Here is a 19,633-nt window from a genome sequence, read left to right as displayed (position 1 = left end):
AGTGTCTCCATCAGGCCCAGTGGATACCCAGTCTTCACCCCCGTGAGCTCACAGATTCTCATCACCAACACTTGCAAACTAGATCTCCTCTAGTGGATGAGTACGGATGAAAATCTTTGGTGTCGCCCCTTCCAGTCTCCCCAGCCCAGCGCCACCGTGACCACGGATGCTTCCCTGATGGGGTGGGGGGGCCACTATCAGGGACAGTCAGTCCAAGGCAGGTGGTCCGATGTAGAGGTAAACTTACATATCAATGTCCTGGAGTTAAGAGCAGTGCTGTTGGAGTTAGAAACTTTTCATCTGCTCCTTCCGTCCAGAACGATTGCTGTCCAGTCAGACAACATGCCCGTGGTCTGGTACATAAACAAACAGGGAGGGACCAAATCTTAGCCCCTATATCGCAAAGCCATGAGAATCTGGCAGTGGGCGATAGCTTCCAACCGCTTTCTGATCGCAATGCATATCCTGGGGAGCTCTAACGTGATTGCGGACAGGCTGAGCAAATGCATTCTTCATCCTCATGAGTGGTCTCTCAACCTGTGTGTGGCGGCAGAAATTTTCTGCTGTTTGGGCCAGCCATGCTGTGACCTTTTCGCCTCTCCCTCAAACACAAAATGCAACAGCTACTTTGCCCTCTTCCCCCTATCGGGGAGTTACCGAGAGACGCTTTGATCCACGATTAGCCCATGGGTCTCCTTTTTATGCTTATCCTCCGATTCCTCTGATTCCCCTTGATGTTCTCCATGTTTCACTGTTGCAGTCATTACATTTTTGTCATCTGCTTGCAGGTAGCCCTCAGTCGGCCTGATTATCAGTCTTGGGTCCTGCGTTGGTTGCTGTCCCTTTTTCCATGATGTCAGGTCGTCAGGGGTATAAAACATGCAGCCGACACCATTACATCAGTCTTTCTTGCCGTGCGGTGCCCGAAGCAGAAGCAGTTCGCAAGTGCTGGTCGGCCGACTCCTGAAATTTTCATTTTCGAGTTTCAGAACCGAAGTCTTCAACTAAAGCTAAGTACCCTTTTGGGGAAACTTTTTCTTGCTCCTTCCCGATGTCAGTAAAAGTTAATAATTGCATTACTTGTGGAAAGCAAATACCTCATAAAGATTTTCATTCATACTGTATTCCTTGCCTAGGCTCTGACCATGATGTACCTTGCTGTCTGTTTTGTGCTTTATTTAATCAGCGCACTATCCGTCGTCTGTATATTTTCACCTCTAAATATTTTAGTTCTCGGTTTAATTATCCAGAAATTTTGTCGGTTAGCCATTCTACTACCGGAATTCCAAAAAACCGCAAAGATAAAGACAGAAACAGGCCGTCGAGGTCCAAAACTGCCGACGACGCTTCTCCCAAGCCAGTCGCCAGTTCGCCGGTACTCAGTGAGGTGCTTTCGCAGCCCCTGATACCCGCTACTTCTGATTCGTAGGCCCCTCCTGAGACCCATTCGGAGTTCAGTATGCCGCAAGATGCTTCAACTATGGAAACCGCAGATGTCTCTACCTTGAATGGGTCCGGAGCCGCTGTGCAGGCACCGGCTTCTAAGGGTGTATTCAGGCCTATGGACTTTCATTTTAAACTGACACCTCCTTCTTCACTTAGGCCTAAATCTCGAACCATGCCTAAAAAACCAACGTCCAGGCCACATGTTCAGGCCTCTTTGCCTAAAAAAACAAATTGATAAGAATGGCTGAAGATTTAATTACTCTAATCAGGGTTAGCCAACCCCCCCTTTTCTAAGAGGCCTAAGTTGTTTATGAATCTTCTGACTAAGATTTTTTTTTTCTGATTCTTCTGATGATCTGGATTTGCCCTTATCCACTTATGAGGATTCTGATGCAGAGGACTCCATTCCGTCTGCTTCTCCTCCAGAGGATTTTTCTTTTGGGGAAACCTTGCATACTCTCTTGAGAGCATTTATATTGGGAAAGCCACAATTTTTCTGATTCAGAAAAGAGGCTTAGGGCTTTCTTAATTTTACGTCAGCATAGGCCTTTAGCTATTCCTCCTGTACTAGACATTGTTGATGATGCTTTTTCGGAATCTAGTGTGGCCCCTGATTCCTTGCCTCCTGCTCCCAGAAAACCTGACCGATACTACAGGGTCCCTGAGTCACACAAGTTCCTTTTTAAAAATCCTATTGCGGATCCAGAAACTTATTTCACAGGGGCCCAAGGGCATTAAGGCTTCTACTGCTAAAAATCCTACCCCTTCTGATAGAGACTCCAGGGCGCTGGATAGATGGGGTAAGAAGGTTTACACTTCTGCAACCTTGGCCATTAGGGCTTTAAACCAGTTTCATGTGTTAAGTATCAGCAACATGTTATTGGATTGCTTAAACAGAAAATTATGTTGATTCCTGACTGTGTTGAAACTAAAGAATTACAGGATTTAATGCATTCTGCTGAACAAGTTGGAAAACATACTTTGCAATGTGGTTTTGATTCATTAGAGGCCTCTTGCAGGGCCACTGTTACTGGGTCTGTACTCCGAAGGCATGCTTGGCTAAAGGAGCAATCCTTGCCTGATCATGTTAAAGCTAAATTGTTGGATGCGCCCTTAAATCAGGACCACCTGTTTGGCAACAAGGCTGACGAAGTTCCTAAAAAGATGGGAGATAAAGCTAATTCTATGCAAACTGTTAAAGATTTCTTACAAGTTCAACCTCCTAGATTTAGTAGACACTGGCCCTCTAAGAATTGGTCCTTTCCAGCCCCTTCCAGGTCTTCTCAAGCCAAACCCAGACACAGCAAAAACCCCAGGTTTCAGTCTAAGGGGACACACAGGACTAAGCAATGGGGGGCCCTCCACTTCCAAATCTGGGAGTAGTAAGACTCCCCCCTATGGTAAACTGTCTCAATGACTTCCGTTTAAAATTTCCAAGCACTTATCAACTGACTGCCCCTTTGGGGGGAAAGATTGCTCTTCATGCAAAGAACTGGGAACTCATTACCCAGGACAAATGGGTCTTAAATATAGTGTCCCAGGGATACAGATTTCACTTCCACACATTGCCAACACCAAGCGGGTGGCTGGACCTATGCCCAAATCAGTGGGCCAGAGGCCCAAAAATAAGTACTTTCTCTCTAAAGCATGGGGGCTATTCATCTGGTACCGGAAGAAGAAAGAGGACAAGGTTTCTACTTGAGGCTTTTCCTGGTACCAAGAAAAGACCATTCATGGCATCCTATCCTGGACCCGTCTACTCTAATCACCTTTTTGGAAATTCCAAAATTCAAGATGTTGACTCTTCACCAGTTACTTCCTATGCTAGGCAAAGATGCCTGGTTGGCAACACTAGATTTAAAAGAAGCATACCTGCACATCCTAATCAGGGAATCTTGCAGAAGATACCTACGCTTCAAAGCAGGCTACACGCACTGTCAGATGTTCTTCATGTTTCACTGTTGCAGTCATTACATTTGGGTAATCTGCTGGCAGGTTGCCCTCAGTCAGCCTGATTAACAAAGTCTTGGGTCCTGCGTCAGTTGCTGTCCCTTCTTCCATGACGTCAGGTCGTCAGGGGTATAAAACATGCAGCCGACTCCATTACATCAATCTTCCTTGCCGCGTGGTGCCCGAAGCAGAAGCAGTTCGCAAGTGCCGGTTGGCCGACTCCTGAAATTTTCGTTTTCGAATTTCAGAACCGAAGTTTTCAACTAAAAGCCAAGTACCCCGTTGGAGAAACTTTTTCTTGCTCCATACCGATGTCAGTAAAAGTTAATAATTGCATTACTTGTGGGAAGCAAGTACCTCATAAGGATTTTCTTTTGTACTGTATTCCTTGCCTAGGCCCTGACCACAACGTGCCTTGCTGTCGGTTTTGTACTAAATTTAATCAACACACGATTAAACGTTGGTATATTTTTGCTTCTAAATATTTTGGCTCAAGATTTAACTATCTAGAAATGTTGTCGGTTAGCAATTGGACTACCGGAATACCTAAAAAACGCAAAGAAAAAGACAGTGACAGACCGTCGAGGTCCAAAACTGACGACAGCGCGTCTCCTAAGCCAGTCGCCGGTTCGCTGGTACTCAGTGAGGCGCTTTCGCAGCCCCTGGTACCTGCTACTTCTGATTTGCAGGCCTCTACTGAGACCCATTCTGAGTCTGGTATGCTGCAAGATGCTTCAGTTATGGAACCCATGGATGTCCCCATGGATGTCTCTACCTTACATGGGTCCGGAGCCGCTTTGCAGGCACCGTCTTCTGTGGGTGTTTTCAAGCCTACAGATTAGACCCACGCCGTCTTCAAAACTAAGGCCAAAATCTAAATCTGTGTCTAAAAAACCGACGACTGGGCCACATGTGCAGGCCCCTATGCCTAAAAAACAAATAATCAAAATGGCTGAAGATTTAATTACTCTGATCAGGGGTAGCCAACCCCCTCCTTCTAAGAGGCCTAGGCAAGACCTTGATTATGAATCTTCTGAACAGGATTCTGTTTCTTCTGACTCTTCTAATGAACAGGATTTGTCTATTCCTACTTAAAAGGACTCTGATGCAGAGGATTCCATTCCTTCTGCCTCTCCCCCTGAGGATATTTCTTTTTGGGAAAATTTACATGCCTTAAGGGAACATTTCCATTGGGAAAATCAGGATTTCTCTGAATGTAAAAAGAGACTTAGGGATTTTCTTCTACTTACTCAGCATAGGCCTTTGGCTATACCTCCTGTTCTAGACATTGTTGATGTTTTTTCAGAATCTAGTATGACTCCTGATTCTCTGCCTCTGGCTCCTTGTAAGCCAGACAGATACTGCAGGGTTCCTGACTCCCATAAATTCCTTTTCAAAAACCCTGTTGCTGATCCTGAAATCATTTCTCGGGGTCCCGAGGGCATTAAGGCCTCTTCTCCCAAAAATCCTACTCCTGATAGAGATTCCAGGGTGCTGGATAGATGGGGTAAGAAGGTTTACACGTCTGCAACCTTGGCATTCAGGGCTTTAAACGGTCAATTTCATATTCTTAAATATCAGCAGCATATCATGGGACTACTTAAACAGAAAATGATGTTAAATCTCTGACTGTGTGGAAAACAAAGAATTGCAGGATTTATTGCATTCAGCTGAACAAGTTGGAAAACATACTTTACAATGTGGTTTTGATTCCTTGGAGGCCTCTTGCAGGGCTGCTGTAACTGGAGCTGTGCTAAGAAGGTATGCTTGCCTCAAAGAGCAAACTCTGCCTGACCATGTTAAAGCAAAATTGTTGGATGCTCCTTTACAACAGGACCGTCTCTTTGGAAATGCGGCTGAAGAAGTGTTGATGGAAGATAAAGCTAAATCTATGCAAACTGTGAATGATTTCTTACAAGTGCAAACTCCAAGATTTAGTAGGCACTGGCCTACTAAGAACTGGTGCTTTCCAGTCCCCTCGAGAGCCGCTCAAGTCAAATCAAGACATTCCAAAGGCTCCAGGTTTCAGTCACAAGGAACTTTTAGAACAAAACAATGGGGTGCCTCCACCTCCAAATCTGGAAACAACAAGGCCACCTCCCTATGGTAGTCTCAATGACTTCCCTCTACGATCACCAAGCACTTACCTCTTAGCCGCCCCTTTTGGGGGAAACTAGTACTTCATGCACGAAACTGGCAACTTATTACCCAGGACAAATGGGTTTTAAATATAGTATCCCAGGGATACAGATTTCAATTCCACACGTTGCCAATCCCAAACGGATGGCCAGATCTGCCCCCAAATCAGTGGGCACAGGCCCAGAAACGAGTTCTGTCCCTCATGAACATGGGGGCTATTCAGCCAGTACCAGAAGAGGAAAAGGGACAAGGTTTCTATTCCAGACTTTTCCTGGTACCCGGAAAAGACAAATCATGGCGTCCAATTCTGGACTTATCCACTCTTAAACACATTTCTGGGCATACCAAAATTCAAGATGTTGACTCTTCAACAGTTACTACCTATGCTAGGCAAAGATGCCTGGTTGGTAACTTTAGACTTAAAAGAGGCATACCTGCATATCCCAGTCAGGGAATCTTGCAGAAAATACCTACGCTGCAAAGCAGGCTACTTGCATTACCAGTTCTCTGCACTGCCCTTTGGCTTATCTACTACGTCCAGGGTCTTCACAAAGTGCCTGGCACCAGTAATTGCTTTTTGCAGGCAAATAAATATTTAAATATATCCATACCTGGACGATTGTCTAATTCAGGGAAAAAACAAGGACATTCTCCTAAAGCATCTGGCTTTTGTAAAAAGGGTTCTAACTTGTCTGGGGTACACCATAAACGAAAAGAAATCACAACTGGTACCCTCTCAAAAAATTACATTCCTGGGTGCAAGCTTGATTACAACTGCCCAGATGGCTTATTTTACGCCAGAAAAGCAAATTCAATTGATGACTTACTTCAAACAGGTGGCCACAAAAACCCTGCTATCTGCAAGACAAATTCTGTAGGCCTTTGGGTGCATGGCCTCCTGCATTCTTCTAATTCCATAAGTAAGACTGCATATGAGGAAACTTCAGTGGTACTTAAAAAGTTTATGGAGTCAACATTGTCACAGCCTGGAAACAATGATTCTATTATACCTTGCCTGCAACTGGAGTTCCTATGGTGGGCAGAGGCCTGCCGCCAAAACAAGGGACTGCCATTCACTCCACCCCCTGCCGCCCAAACCCTAACAGATGCATCAGACTATGCTTTGGGGGGCTCATCTGGCAGGGAAGTGCATTCAGGGCAAATGGAGCCCAAATCAAATGCACCTACATATCAATCAGAAAGAGATGCTAGCTGTACACAATGCTATGACAGCTTTCAAGGACTACCTTCATCCAGGAAAATGAATGATAAAGACAGACAACACCACAGTTATGTGGTACATAAACAAGCAGGGGGTACACACTTCTACCCCCTTTGCAGACTATCCATGGCATTGTGGAACATGGCCTTGACCTATCAGATACAACTACAAGCTCAATTCCTGCCAGGAAAACTAAATACTCTGGCAGACGCACTAAGCAGAAATCTTATGGACCCACATGAATGAGAACTGGAACCACAAGTTTTCAACATGTTGACACGCAAATGGGGGAACACAGACATAGATCTTTTTGCCTCACCCCAGAGCTATCAGTTGGACAAATTCTGCACAAGAATTCATCACAATAAAGCTTGAAATGTGGATGCTCTATCAGTCTATGCTTTTCCCCCTCTGCCTCTGCTCTCCAAAGTTCTACTAAAAGTCAAACAGGACAAACCAGAAATGATTCTGATTGCTCCAGACTGGCCTCGCCAACACTGGTACCCACTCATGCGCAATGTGTCACACTTCCTCCGTGGTACCTGCCTCAGACACCTTACCTTCTGTCTCAGCAGAACTACCAAATTCTGCACACTCCGCTCCAAACTTTGAATCTTACAGCGTGGCTAATCAACTAATTTCACCCTTGGCATCCCTCAGTAAACCAGTGATGGATGTCATTTTGGAGGCTAGAAGACCAAGTACTAGAAAATCTTATGCTGACAAATGGAAAAGATTCTGTGCCTGGAACCAATCACAAGGAATAAGCACATCAGTGCCCAATATTCCTCAGATTCTGCAATACTTAACTGAGATGCTTCACAAGGGCCTATCCTTTTCTTCCATAAAAATCCATGCCTCTGCCATTTCAGCTCATTACAACACAGAACCTCCCCTCTTCTCTCCTCCTCTGCTAAAGCAGTATCTCAGAGGTGCCAAAAATTTAAGACCTCCCAGGAGAGCACCAACTCCTGCATGAGACCTCAATTTTGTTTTGGAAAAACTCACTCTCCCTCCTTTTGAACCAGCTGCTACTGCAGACCTAAAATTTCTCTCCTGGAAAACAGCTTTCCTTTTAGCAGTCACTTCAGCTAGAAGGATTTCAGAATTACAGGCTCTTAAGACAGTGGAGCCATTCATTATTTTTCATTCGGACAGGGTGGCTCTCAGGACTAATCCATCTTTCATGCCTAAGGTGGTATCCAGTGTGGCTTTTAATCAGACCATTCATCTGCCAATTTTCTTCCCCAATCCACAGAACAAGGGTGAGCGAATTCTGCCTTCATTGGATGTACACAGACAACTTGGATTTTACTTAAACAGGACGAAATCTCTAAGAAAAAATCTGAACAACTATTGGTGGCATTTGCTGCAGGGCAGAGGGAAAGGCTATTTCAAAGCAGACCATTTCCAAATGGATAAGCCATTGTATTCGTTTCTGCTATATGCACCATGTTAAACCTATCCCCAAGGGGATCAGGTCTCATTCCACCAGGGCTGCATCTACTTCTGCAGCCTTTCTCAGAGGCGTTCCTACCAGAGACATTCTAGAAGCTGCTACCTGGAGCTCAGATCATACGTTCACCAAGCATTACCATTTACCTCTCTACTCCAAATCCAGAGCTGGGTTTGCCACTGCTGTCCTGCAGGGCCTTATAGCTGCTCCTAATGCTGTATAAATCCATCCTCCCAACCATAGCTTTGGGATTCTACCCAAATGTAATGGCTGCAACAGTGAAAAACGAAGAACATAGTACAGTTGTGTACACTTACCATAAATGTAGATGTTCGAGTGTATTCACTGTTGCAGTCCTGGTTACCCACCCTCCAGCACCCTGTTTTTCTCTTATTATACCTCTCCTTTCTTTTACTGTGCTTAAAAGCCTTTTTGGGTGTATTTTTTTGTTTTAAATTATATACTTGTACATACATACATACATATATATATATATATATATATATATATATATATATAGAGATATTCCTATATTTTTTTTTTTTTTTCCTCTCCTCCTTCCCATTTGGGGGGCACCTGTCATCTGGGGCAAGAAAAACTGATGTAATGGCATCGGCTGCATGTTTTATACCCCTGACGACCTGACATCATGGAAAAAGGGACAGCAACTGATGCAGGACCCAAGACTTTTTTAATCAGGCCGACTGAGGGCAACCTGCCAGCAGATTACCCAAATGTAATGACTGCAACAGTGAATACACTCCAATATCTACATTTATGGTAAGTGTACACAACTTTACTTTCTCTGCACTGCCCTTTGTGTGTACCTTGGGCGCAGTAGATAAGCCAAAGTGCCTAGCTCCAGTTATTGCATTTTGCAGACAAAGAAATATTCAAATATACCCATACCTGGAAATATTCAAATATACCCATACCTGGACAATTGTTTAATTCAGGCAGAAAGCCAGGGCATACTTTTGAATCATCTGGCCATTGTACAAAGGGTTCTAACTTGTCTGGAGTACACCATAAACGAAAAGAAGTCACACCTTGTACCATGTCAACAAATTATATTCCTGGGAGCAAGCTTGACTACAACTTCCCAGATGGCTTACCTCACAACAGAGAAACAAATTCATTTGACAACCTACTTCAGACAAGTGGCCACAAAAACCCTGCTATCTGCAAGACAAATACTGCAAGCCTTGGAGTTTATGGCCTCCTGCATTCTTCTAATTTCATATGCAAGACTTCATATGAGGAAACTACAGTGGTATCTAAAAAGCCTATGGTGTCAACATTCTCATGATCTAGAAGCAATGATTCCTATCAAACCTTGCCTACGCCTAGAATTCATTTGGTGGGCAATGGCCTGCCACCTAAACAAGGGACTGCCTTTCACATCACCCCCTGCCGCCCAAACCTTAACAACTGACGCATCAGACTATGCATGGGGGGGCTCACCTGGTAGGGAAGTGCATTCAGGGCAAATGGAACCCAAGTCATCAATCAAAAAGAAATGTTAGCTGTACAGAATGCTCTGACAGCCTTCAAGGACCACATTCTTCCAGGATAACTTGTGGTAAAGACGGACAACACCACTGTTATGTGGTACATAAACAAGCAGGGGGGTACACATTCTTACCCCCTCTGCACACTAGCCATGGCATTGTGGAACACAGCCTTGAGCTACCAAGTGCACCGACAAGCTCAATTCCTGCCAGGAAAATTAAATACACTGGCAGACGGACTAAGCAGAAACCTCATGGACCCACACGAGTGGAAACTGGAACCAAGGATTTTCAATATGTTGACAAGCAAATGGGGGAGCCCAGATGTAGACCTGTTTGCCTCTCCCCAGAACTACCAATTGGACAAATTTTGCACAAGGACTCCCCACAAGCAAGCCTGGAAAGTGGATGCTCTGTCCTTCAGCTGGAAAAAACAGTCTATGCCTTCCCCCCTCTGCCTCTGCTTTCCAAAGTACTGCTAAAAATCAAACAGGACAAACCAAGGATGATTTTGATTGCTCCAGACTGGCCACACCAACACTGGTACCCCTTCCTGCGCAGTGTGTCACGGTTATCTCCATGGCACCTGCCTCAGACTTCTTCCCTGTTATCTCAGCAGGAGAACCAGATTGCACCCTCAGCTTCTAACACTGAACCTTGCAGCCTGGCTAATTACATAATCTCTCCTCTACCATCCCTCAGTAAACCTGTGATGGATATCATTTTAGAGGCAAGGAGGCCTAGTACTAGAAAATCTTATGCTGAAAAATGGAAAATATTCTGTGCCTGGAACGAATCTCAAGGGAGGAGCACAGCAGCACCCAATTTACCTAAGATTTTACAATACTTAACTGAGATGCTTTACAAGGCCCTGTCTTTTTCCTCCATTAAAATCCACGCCTCAGCCATTTCAGCTCATTAGAGAAAATTGGCAAATGATCATGCTTGGTGAAAGTATGCACAGAACCTCCACTCTTCTCTTATCCACTGCTCAAGCAGTACCTCAGAGGGGCCAAAATTTTGAAACCACCCAGGAGAGCTCCAACCCCAGCCTGGGACCTTAACTTTGTTTTGGAGAAACTCACTCTACCTCCTTTCGAGCCAGCTGCTACTGCAGACTTAAAATTTCTTTCTTGGAAAACAGCTTTCCTTTTAGCAATCACTTCAGCTAGAAGGGTATCTGAATTACAGGCCCTAATGGCAGTGGAGCCTTTCATCATCTTTCATGCGGGCAGGCTGTCCCTCAGAACCAATCCATCCTTCATGCCCAAGGTGGTATTCAGTGTGGCTCTCAATCAGTCTATTAATTTGCCAACCTTTCCCAATCCACAGGACAAAGGGGAATGGATACTGCATTCCTTAGATATGCACAGACAACTTAGATTATACGTAGACAGTACTAAACCTCAAAGGAAATCTGAACAACTTTTGGTGGCATTTGCTGCAGGGGCAGAGGGGAAGGCTATTTCAAAGCAAACCATTTCTAAGTGGATAGGCCATTGCATTAATTTCTGCTGTAAGAACCATGGAAAACCTATCCCCCAGGGGATCAGACCTCACTCCACCAGGGGCTGCATCTACCTCTACAGCCTTTCTCAGAGGCGTCCCTACCAGGGACATCCTAGAAGCAGGTACCTGGAGTTCTGTGCATACTTTCACCAAGCATGATCATTTGCCAATTTTCTCTAATTCCAGAGCTGGCTTTGCCACTGCAGTCTTGCAGGGCCTTATAGCTGGTCCTAATGCTGTCTAAATTCTCCTCCCAACCATAGCTTTGAGAATCTACCCAACTGTAGTGACTGCAACAGTGAAACATGAAGAACATAGTACAGTTGTGTACACTTACCATAAATGTAGATGTTAGAGGGTATTCACTGTTGCAGTCCTGGTTACCCTCCCTCCAGCCCCCTAACTTCCTTTGGCTATACCTCTACTTTCCTATACTATGCTTAAAAGCCTTTTTGGTGTATTTGCTTTTTTGTTGGAGGTATATAAGTGTACTTTTATGTTTAATTGCTCCCCATTAGGGGGACACCTGACATCCGGGGCAAGAAAAACTGATGTAATGGTGTCGGCTGCATATTTTATACCCCTGACGTTATGGAAGAAGGGACAGCAACTGGCTCAGGACCCACGACTTTGTTAGGCCGACTGAGGGCTACCTGCAAGCAGATAACCCATATGTTATGACTGCAACAGTGACTACACTTGAACATCTACATTTATGGTAAGTGTACACAACTGTACTTTCCAAGGAAAGCTATTCGGTTGAGAAGCAAAGTGATCCTCGTTGCCCCATTCTGGCCTCGTCTAGTGTGGTTTCCCTTCCTTCGACCTCATCTGTTACAATCTCCTTGGATCCTAGACACTCGTCAGGACCTCATATCTTGCCCACAAGGGCTGACTCCCCCGAATCTGTCCACTCGCAAGCTGACAGCTTGGTTTCTCCACTTCTGTTAGTTGCCAGGCAGGAAACCCTCTCCTCACCCGTACGTGATACTATCTTGGCCTCTCATAAACCATCCACCAGGAAACTTTACAGGGACAAATGGAAAAGATTCTCTATTTGGTCATGTAATCAGAAGCTAGACCCATTCTCAGCCCCCATAGCCACTATTCTTCTTTATCTGGCTGAACTGTTCAACAATGGGGCCTCAGCTTCCACCATTCTAGTCCATCTAGCAGCTGTTCCCAACTTCCATAACTGGTCAGATGGAGTGCCACTTATTTCCTCTCGCCTTTGCAAGACCTTCCTCAAGGGTATTTTCCACAGCAGGCTTCCCATCAGACAGCTGGTGGAGGCATGGAATCTGTCCTGGGTTCTGCAGTCTACTTCTCTGCCCCCTTTTGAGTTGGCTGCGACATGTAATCTAAAATTCCTGTCATGGAAATCCTTATTTCTGGTGGCTATAACTTCAGCCAGAAGAATTTCTGAATTAAAAGCATTCTGTATCAAGAGCCCTTACCTGATCTTTCATAAGGACAGAGTATCACTTTGTACTAACCCATCCTTCCTCCCTTTAGTGGTTTCTGATTTTTCAAATAACCAGTCCATTGAGCTCCCTGTGTTCTTCCCAAATTACTCTAACAAGGGAGAATACTGCCTACATTCCTTGGATGATCCCAACAGGCAAGAAAGAAGGCAAGATGAAGACAACTAACATGGAACGATGTCCTTCATGGATGCATCTGCAGTCATAACAAATGGGTTGTCCTGTCATCAGGCAGCCCTTCGGTCGGACGGATTCCAAAGTCTGGGTCCGGCTTCGGCTGATGTCGCACTTCACCCGACGTCATCTCTGCTGGTCTTCGGGTATAAAAGCATCAGCCGACGCCATTTTCCTCCGTCTTTCTTGCCGCGTGGCGCCCGAAGCAGAAGCTGTTCGCAAGTGCCGGTCGGTCAGATCCAGAGATTACTACTACCGAATACTACTTCGAAGACTTCTAAAAAGCTAAGTACCCCGTTGGGGACTCTTTCTTGCCTCAGCCGATGTCAGAAAAAGTCAATAACTGTTCAACTTGTGGGAAACAAATACCTCATAAAGATTTCCACTCTTACTGTCTGCCTTGCTTAGGCCCAGACCACGACGTAGCAGCCTGTTCGGCCTGTGCTTCCTTCAACCGACGACGCTTAGGCGTCGGTCGGAGTTTGCTGAACAGTTTTTCGGCTCAGATTTTGCGTACATTATGCCGTCGGATCCTCCGACTACCCAGATTGTTAAAAAATGCAAAGAAAAAGACCGACACTCGCGGTCCGCGGTTTCGGCCGAAACCACGGTTAAGCAAGCCGCGAGTGTCTCGGGTTCGGGCGGAACCGAGAAAACCGGTCAATCTTCAGCGAATCCATGACTACTACTGAGGCTCCTGCTACCATAGTTGAATCGGCCTCGGAAATTTTGCCTACAACTGTGGTTCCTAGTGATTTATCAGACACCATCCCTTTGGATGTCTCTACCCCAGCACGTGGTGCTGCTAGGCCTCCTGCAGCCATGTCTATTAAGGCCTTTGCCAGGGCTAAAGCAGCCAAATCTGCTAAATCAGTGCCTGTTAAGCCCCCCTCACACAGGCCCACTTCAAGTTCACAAATGCTTACTCTGGCAGAAGATTTAATATCCTTAATTAGGGATCCCAATCTCACCCAGACAGGGCCTCTCAGCCCCCAGAAAAGAGACCTAGAGCAGAGCCCCCTGAGCCAGTGTCCTCTGATGATTCTGCGGATGACTCAGACATTACAGACCAGCCAGAGGCTCCTTTTCTACTTATGAAGATTCCGATGCTGAAGAATCCATTCCAGCTGCCTCTCCACCAGAGGAATTTTCCTTTGGGGAAACCTTACATGCCATGAGAGAACAATTCCAATGGCAGGGACAAGATTTCTCAGATTCAAGAAAAAGGCTTAGGACTTTTCTGCACTTACCACAACACAGGCCCTTAGCTATACCTCCTGTACTGCCTGTTGTGGATGATGCATTTAATGATGTTTGCACTGCTCCTGATTCTTTACCTCCAGCCCCTGCCAAACCAGATAGATTTTACAGGGTGCCAGACACTCATCACCACCTATACAAGGCCCCACTTGCAGATCCCGAAACTATATCCCAGGGGCCTAAGGCAGTAGCCTCGACCACAGCAAAAAACCCTATTCCTTCTGAAAGGGAATCCAGGTCCTTAGAGAGATGGGGGAAAAAGTTTACACCTCTGCTACTCTCTCAGCTAGAGCTTTAAACTGTCAGTTTCATATGATCCAATACCAAGAGTTTATGCTTGATCAGTTAACTAAAAAACTGTCCTCTGATGAATCCTTAGATAACAAATATGTATTAGAAATGGTGATTAACATCCAACAGGTTAGTAACCATTCCTTAAAATGTGGCTATGATGCACTGGAGGCTTCATTTAGATCAGCCATGACTGGCACAGTGATAAGAAGGCATGCATGGTTGAAAGAACAGGTCTTACCGGATCATGTTAAAGCAAAGCTGTTAGATGCTCCTATGGATAAGGCCAGTCTATTTGGTACACCTGCCCAGCAAGTAATGAAGAAAATGGAAGAAAAGGCAAAATCTGTACAAACAGTTAAAGATTTCTTACAGGTTCAGCCCCAAGGTTTAGCAGGAACTGGCCTGCCAAAATTGGTCCTTTCCAGACTCCACAAAATCCCAAAGGGGCAGGAATAGACGCTCTAGAGGCAGAAATCAATCCAGAGGAGGTGCCTACAGAGGACGACAGTGGCAAGGCAATAACCGAGGCACAGACACAACCACTGCCACTGCAACAGGACAATCACAGTGACTTGGCTCTGACACCGCCTACCAGGGAGCAAATAGCAGCACCGTTAGGCGGAAAGTTAGCCTTATTTTCGAAAAATTGGCACTATATCACAAAAGACAAGTGGATTTTGCAAACCATAGACCAAGGCTACAGGTTCCACTTCCACACTTTACCAGTAAAAAGAGGAATGCCAAACCTACCTCCAAATCAAAAAATAGAAGCTCTACAGCAGATAGCGAAATTAACAAAGATGAGAGCTGTGGAAAGAGTACCAATATCAGAACAGGACAAAGGATTCTACTCCAGACTCTTCCTAGTACCAAGAAAAGAGAAAAGTTGGAGACCTATTCTCGACCTGTCCGTCTTAAACACATACATCATTGTCCCAAAATTCAAAATGCTGACCCTACAGCAACTTCTTCCCATGCTGGGCAAGGAGTGTTGGCTGGTAACTCTAGATCTCAAGGAGGCATACCTGCACGTCCCCATTCGACCAAATTGCAGAAGATACCTCAGATTTCTTGCAGGATCAGAGCATTATCAATTCTCAGCATTGCCCTTTGGCTTATCTACTGCGCCCAGAGTATTCACAAAATGCCTGGCATCAGTAATCGCTCACTGCAGACTACAGGGAATCCAAATTTATCCATACCTGGACGACTGCCTTTTACAAGCGGACAACAAAAGCAAGCTGACCACAGATTTACAAAGGGCCATTTACTTCCTACATGCCCTGGGATACTCTGTCATTTTACAAAGTCAAGGCTGATACCATCCCAAACAAGAACATTTTTGGGCGGAATTGGACACAGTAAAACAAATGGCATTCCTAACTGCAGAAAAACAAAAGAACTCCCTCTTTACTTCTTGGCATTAACAAAGCAGAACAAACTAACAGCAAGAAAAGTTCTGCAGGCCTTGGGCTTCATGGCATCATGCATAATATTGGTCCCACATGCCAGACTGCATATGAGAAAGCTACAGTGGTACCTAAAGAATTTATGGTCTCAGCACAGGCACAGCTTAGAAACAGAAATCCCACTAATCCCATGCCTAAAACAAGAGTTCCTATGGTGGGCTCAAGCATGCCAGTCAAACCCAGGCTTACCCTTCCACAACTTTCGAGCAAGCCAAACCATCACAACGGACGCCTCAGACCTAGGATGGGGGGGTGCACATGCTGGACAACTTGCATACAAGGATTGTGGACTCAAGACCAGCTGCACCTGCACATAAACCAAAAAGAAATGCTGGCAGTAAAACTGGCAATCCAAAAATTCAGACCATTCCTCAAAGAAGGCCATTTGATGATAAGGACAGACAACACCACAGTCATGTGGTACATCAACAAACAGGGAGGCACTCATTCATACCCCCTATGCAGAATGACTTTGGACCTTTGGAATCTGGCTCTCAGCTACAACATCCAGTTACAGGCAATATTTGTGCGGAAAGAGAACACCCTAGCAGACATGTTAAGCAGAACCACCTCGGATGCTCATGAATGGATGCTACACCCGGACATCTTCAAGGCCATCACAAAGAAATGGGGAATGCCACAAATAGATCTGTTCGCATCCCCACTCAATCACCAGCTCAAAAAATTCTGCACAAGGACATTCCACCCACTTGCATGGAAGGTGGACTCTCTATCCTTCAGCTGGAAAGGCCTGACAGCATATGCATTTCCACCTCTTCCCTTGATGCACAAGGTACTACTGAAAATCAAAGAGGAACGTCCAAGGATAATCCTGATAGCTCCGAATTGGCCAAGACAACACTGGTACCCATTGCTGAGGAGCATGTCTCGGGAGAATGTGGTCAATACCCCTGATGCCTTTGATGTTAACTCAGAACAGCTACAACATCATGCATCCAAACCTAAAAACCTTGCAACTGACTGCCTGGAACATCACATAGCAGCAACTAACCCAGACCTTTCCCAAAGGGTTAAAGACATTATCCTTGAAGCCCGCAGACCTTCAACAAGAAGAAACTATGCAGGAAAATGGAAAAGGTTTGTCATTTGGAGTACTGAAAGAGGAAAAGATGTGTCGAACATAGATATTGCTAACATTCTGGAGTACTTGGCAGAGCTTCTACATACAGGGCTGTCCTATTCCTCCATCAAGATACATGCATCAGCTATTTCAGCAGAATACAGCTTCGATCCACCTGTCTTTTCAAGATCCTCTACTCAGGCAGTTCCTCAGAGGGATCAAGAATGTAAAACCTCCTAGGAAACCACCATTACCAGCATGGGACTTGAACTTTGTGCTAGAAAAGTTGACACTCCCTCCGTTTGAACCAGCAGCAACAGCAGATCTGCAACACCTGTCATGGAAAACTGCTTTCCTACTGGCAATTACCTCAGCAAGGAGGGTTTCGGAACTACAGGCCTTAATGGCAGTGCAGCCCTTCATAATCTTCCATCAAGATAGGGTGTCCATGAGAACTAATCCTACATTTATGCCTAAGGTGGTATCCAGAGCGTCTTTAAACCAGGCAATCCACCTGCCTACCTTCTTTCCCAATCCACAGAACAGGGGGGAAAGACTGCTGCATACCTTGGATGTACATAGGCAGTTACGCTACTACCTGGACAGAACCAAAAGTAACAGAAAAACTGACCAGCTTTTAGTAGCCTATGCAACAGGAAGGGAAGGAAAAGCAATTTCCAAACAGACAATCTCCAAATGGATAGGAAATTGCATAAGATTCTGTTACTCCTACCATGGAAAACCAATTCCACAGAACATAAGACCTCATTCTACAAGGGCTACAGCCACTACCACAGCTTTCTTACGAGGAGTGGCAACCAAGGACATTATTGAGGCGGCTACTTGGACCTCCGTGCATACATTTGTCAAGCATTATAATTTACCTCTATACTCTAGATCCCGAGCAGGGTTTGCCACTGCTGTACTGCAAGGGATCCTAACTACACCATAATTTTTCTTCCTCCACCCCTAGTTTGGCTATGGTATTCTACCCATTTGTTATGACTGCAGATGCATCCATGAAGGACATAGTACAGTTTTGTACCTACCATAAATGTAGATGTCCGAACTGGATAGCATCTGCAGTCAGGATTACCCACCCTCCTTCCCCTCTGTGGTACTCCTAGGGTATTTACCCTCCTAATAGCTAGCTGGGGGGGAGTCTCTTATGGTGTATTTGTTTGTATATATGTGCATACATGCTTATTTTTTGTGTTTGCCTTCTACTTTTTTGGAAACATTGGCATTTATCCAAAATTTAGCCTTCCAAGAGGGCAACTGGCATCTGGGGCAAGAAACACTGAGGAAAATGGCGTCGGCTGATGCTTTTATACCCGAAGACCAGCAGAGATGACGTCGAGTGAAGTGCGACATCAGCCGAAGCCGGACCCAGACTTTGGAATCCGGCCGACCGAAGGGCTGCCTGACAACAGGACAACCCATTTGTTATGACTGCAGATGCTATCCAGTTCGGACATCTACATTTATGGTAGGTACAAAACTGTACTTTCTGGTAGGTACATAACTTCTTTTTCTTTCTAGCCTAGCCCAGTTTTATGCCTTGTGGAATAATACGTAAATGCATTCTAAACTCCTCCTACTGAATTCATATCTTCCATGCCAAATATTTTCATAAATTTCTTCAAAACTCTGTCCTCTCTTGTTGTATTTTCCCTTCTGGTCCCCCCGGTACATCTTCACTGCTACAAATCAAATTACAGTCCACACCTATTAGTAGTATTCCCTGCTTATTTCTTCCAGAATTTTCTTAAGCTTCATGATAGCAATTTTAGGTGGAGTATAAATTCATGTCAGTGTAATCCTTCTCCCTTGGCAGTAGCCCGTTAGTACTGCGAATCTACCATTTATTATCTTTGTTTTCCTTCTCTATTACTATTGGAGATCCTGTTGCAATTAATATAAGTATTACCCTTTTCCTTTGTCCCAGATATCCTCTAAATAACCATCCTGAAATCCTTTCTTTATCAAATTCACAAGCTCACTTCATTCCAAATGTGTCCCCTGTAGCATAGCTGTTTGAGCTGTCCTTTTTTAATATAGTTCACTAATCTTTCTTTTTTGTGTAATACAGTGGATATAAAAAGTGTACACACCCCTGTTAAAATGCCAGGTTTTTGTGAAATAAAAAATGAGACCACAGTAAATCACTTCAAAGTTTTTCCCACCTTTAATGTGACCTATAACCTGTACAATTCAATTGAAAAACCTTACAATAAGCTGGTTTCATAAGTGTGCACACCCTTAAACTAATATTTTGGGCAGTCATCACTAAATGCATTCTTGGATATTGACTAGCCTTTCTATGGTATTACATTGGGATGAAACGGCTAGGCTTAAAATGACCTCTGGGTCGATAGCCTAGTAATCTCCTATGATCCTATGATCCTATGTTCATAGACAATTACGTTTCTATCTGGGCAGAACTAAATCCTTACGCAAGTCGGACCAGCATTTCATTTCCTTTGTAGGTCCTAGAATGGGAGGCGCAGTATCGAAAGTTACTTTGTCTAAATGGCTCAAGGATTGCATTGCTTTCACATACTTGCTTATGGAGGGAGCTAAGCCTGGCCAAATCAAAGCTCACGTAACTAGGGCTATTGCTGAATATCTTGCCTTC

General features: G+C 44.8%; 1 protein-coding gene across 1 annotated transcript in view; it reads left to right on the top strand.

Annotated features, from left to right (window-relative positions):
- The window catches only part of EIF4E3 (eukaryotic translation initiation factor 4E family member 3), a 344,097-nt gene that overhangs the window by 190,713 nt on the left and 133,751 nt on the right, over window positions 1–19,633 (top strand). Inside the window, exon 5 of the mRNA XM_044078527.1 lies at window positions 338–348. Coding sequence (XP_043934462.1) covers window positions 338–348 — 11 coding nt within the window. The remainder of the gene's footprint in view (window positions 1–337; window positions 349–19,633) is intronic.

The sequence above is a fragment of the Protopterus annectens genome, chromosome 7.part1, assembly GCF_019279795.1.
Source record: "Protopterus annectens isolate FY-2018-M chromosome 7.part1, PAN1.0, whole genome shotgun sequence".
Lineage (NCBI taxonomy): Eukaryota > Metazoa > Chordata > Ceratodontiformes > Protopteridae > Protopterus > Protopterus annectens.
This window is presented reverse-complemented; position numbering and strand designations above follow the sequence as displayed.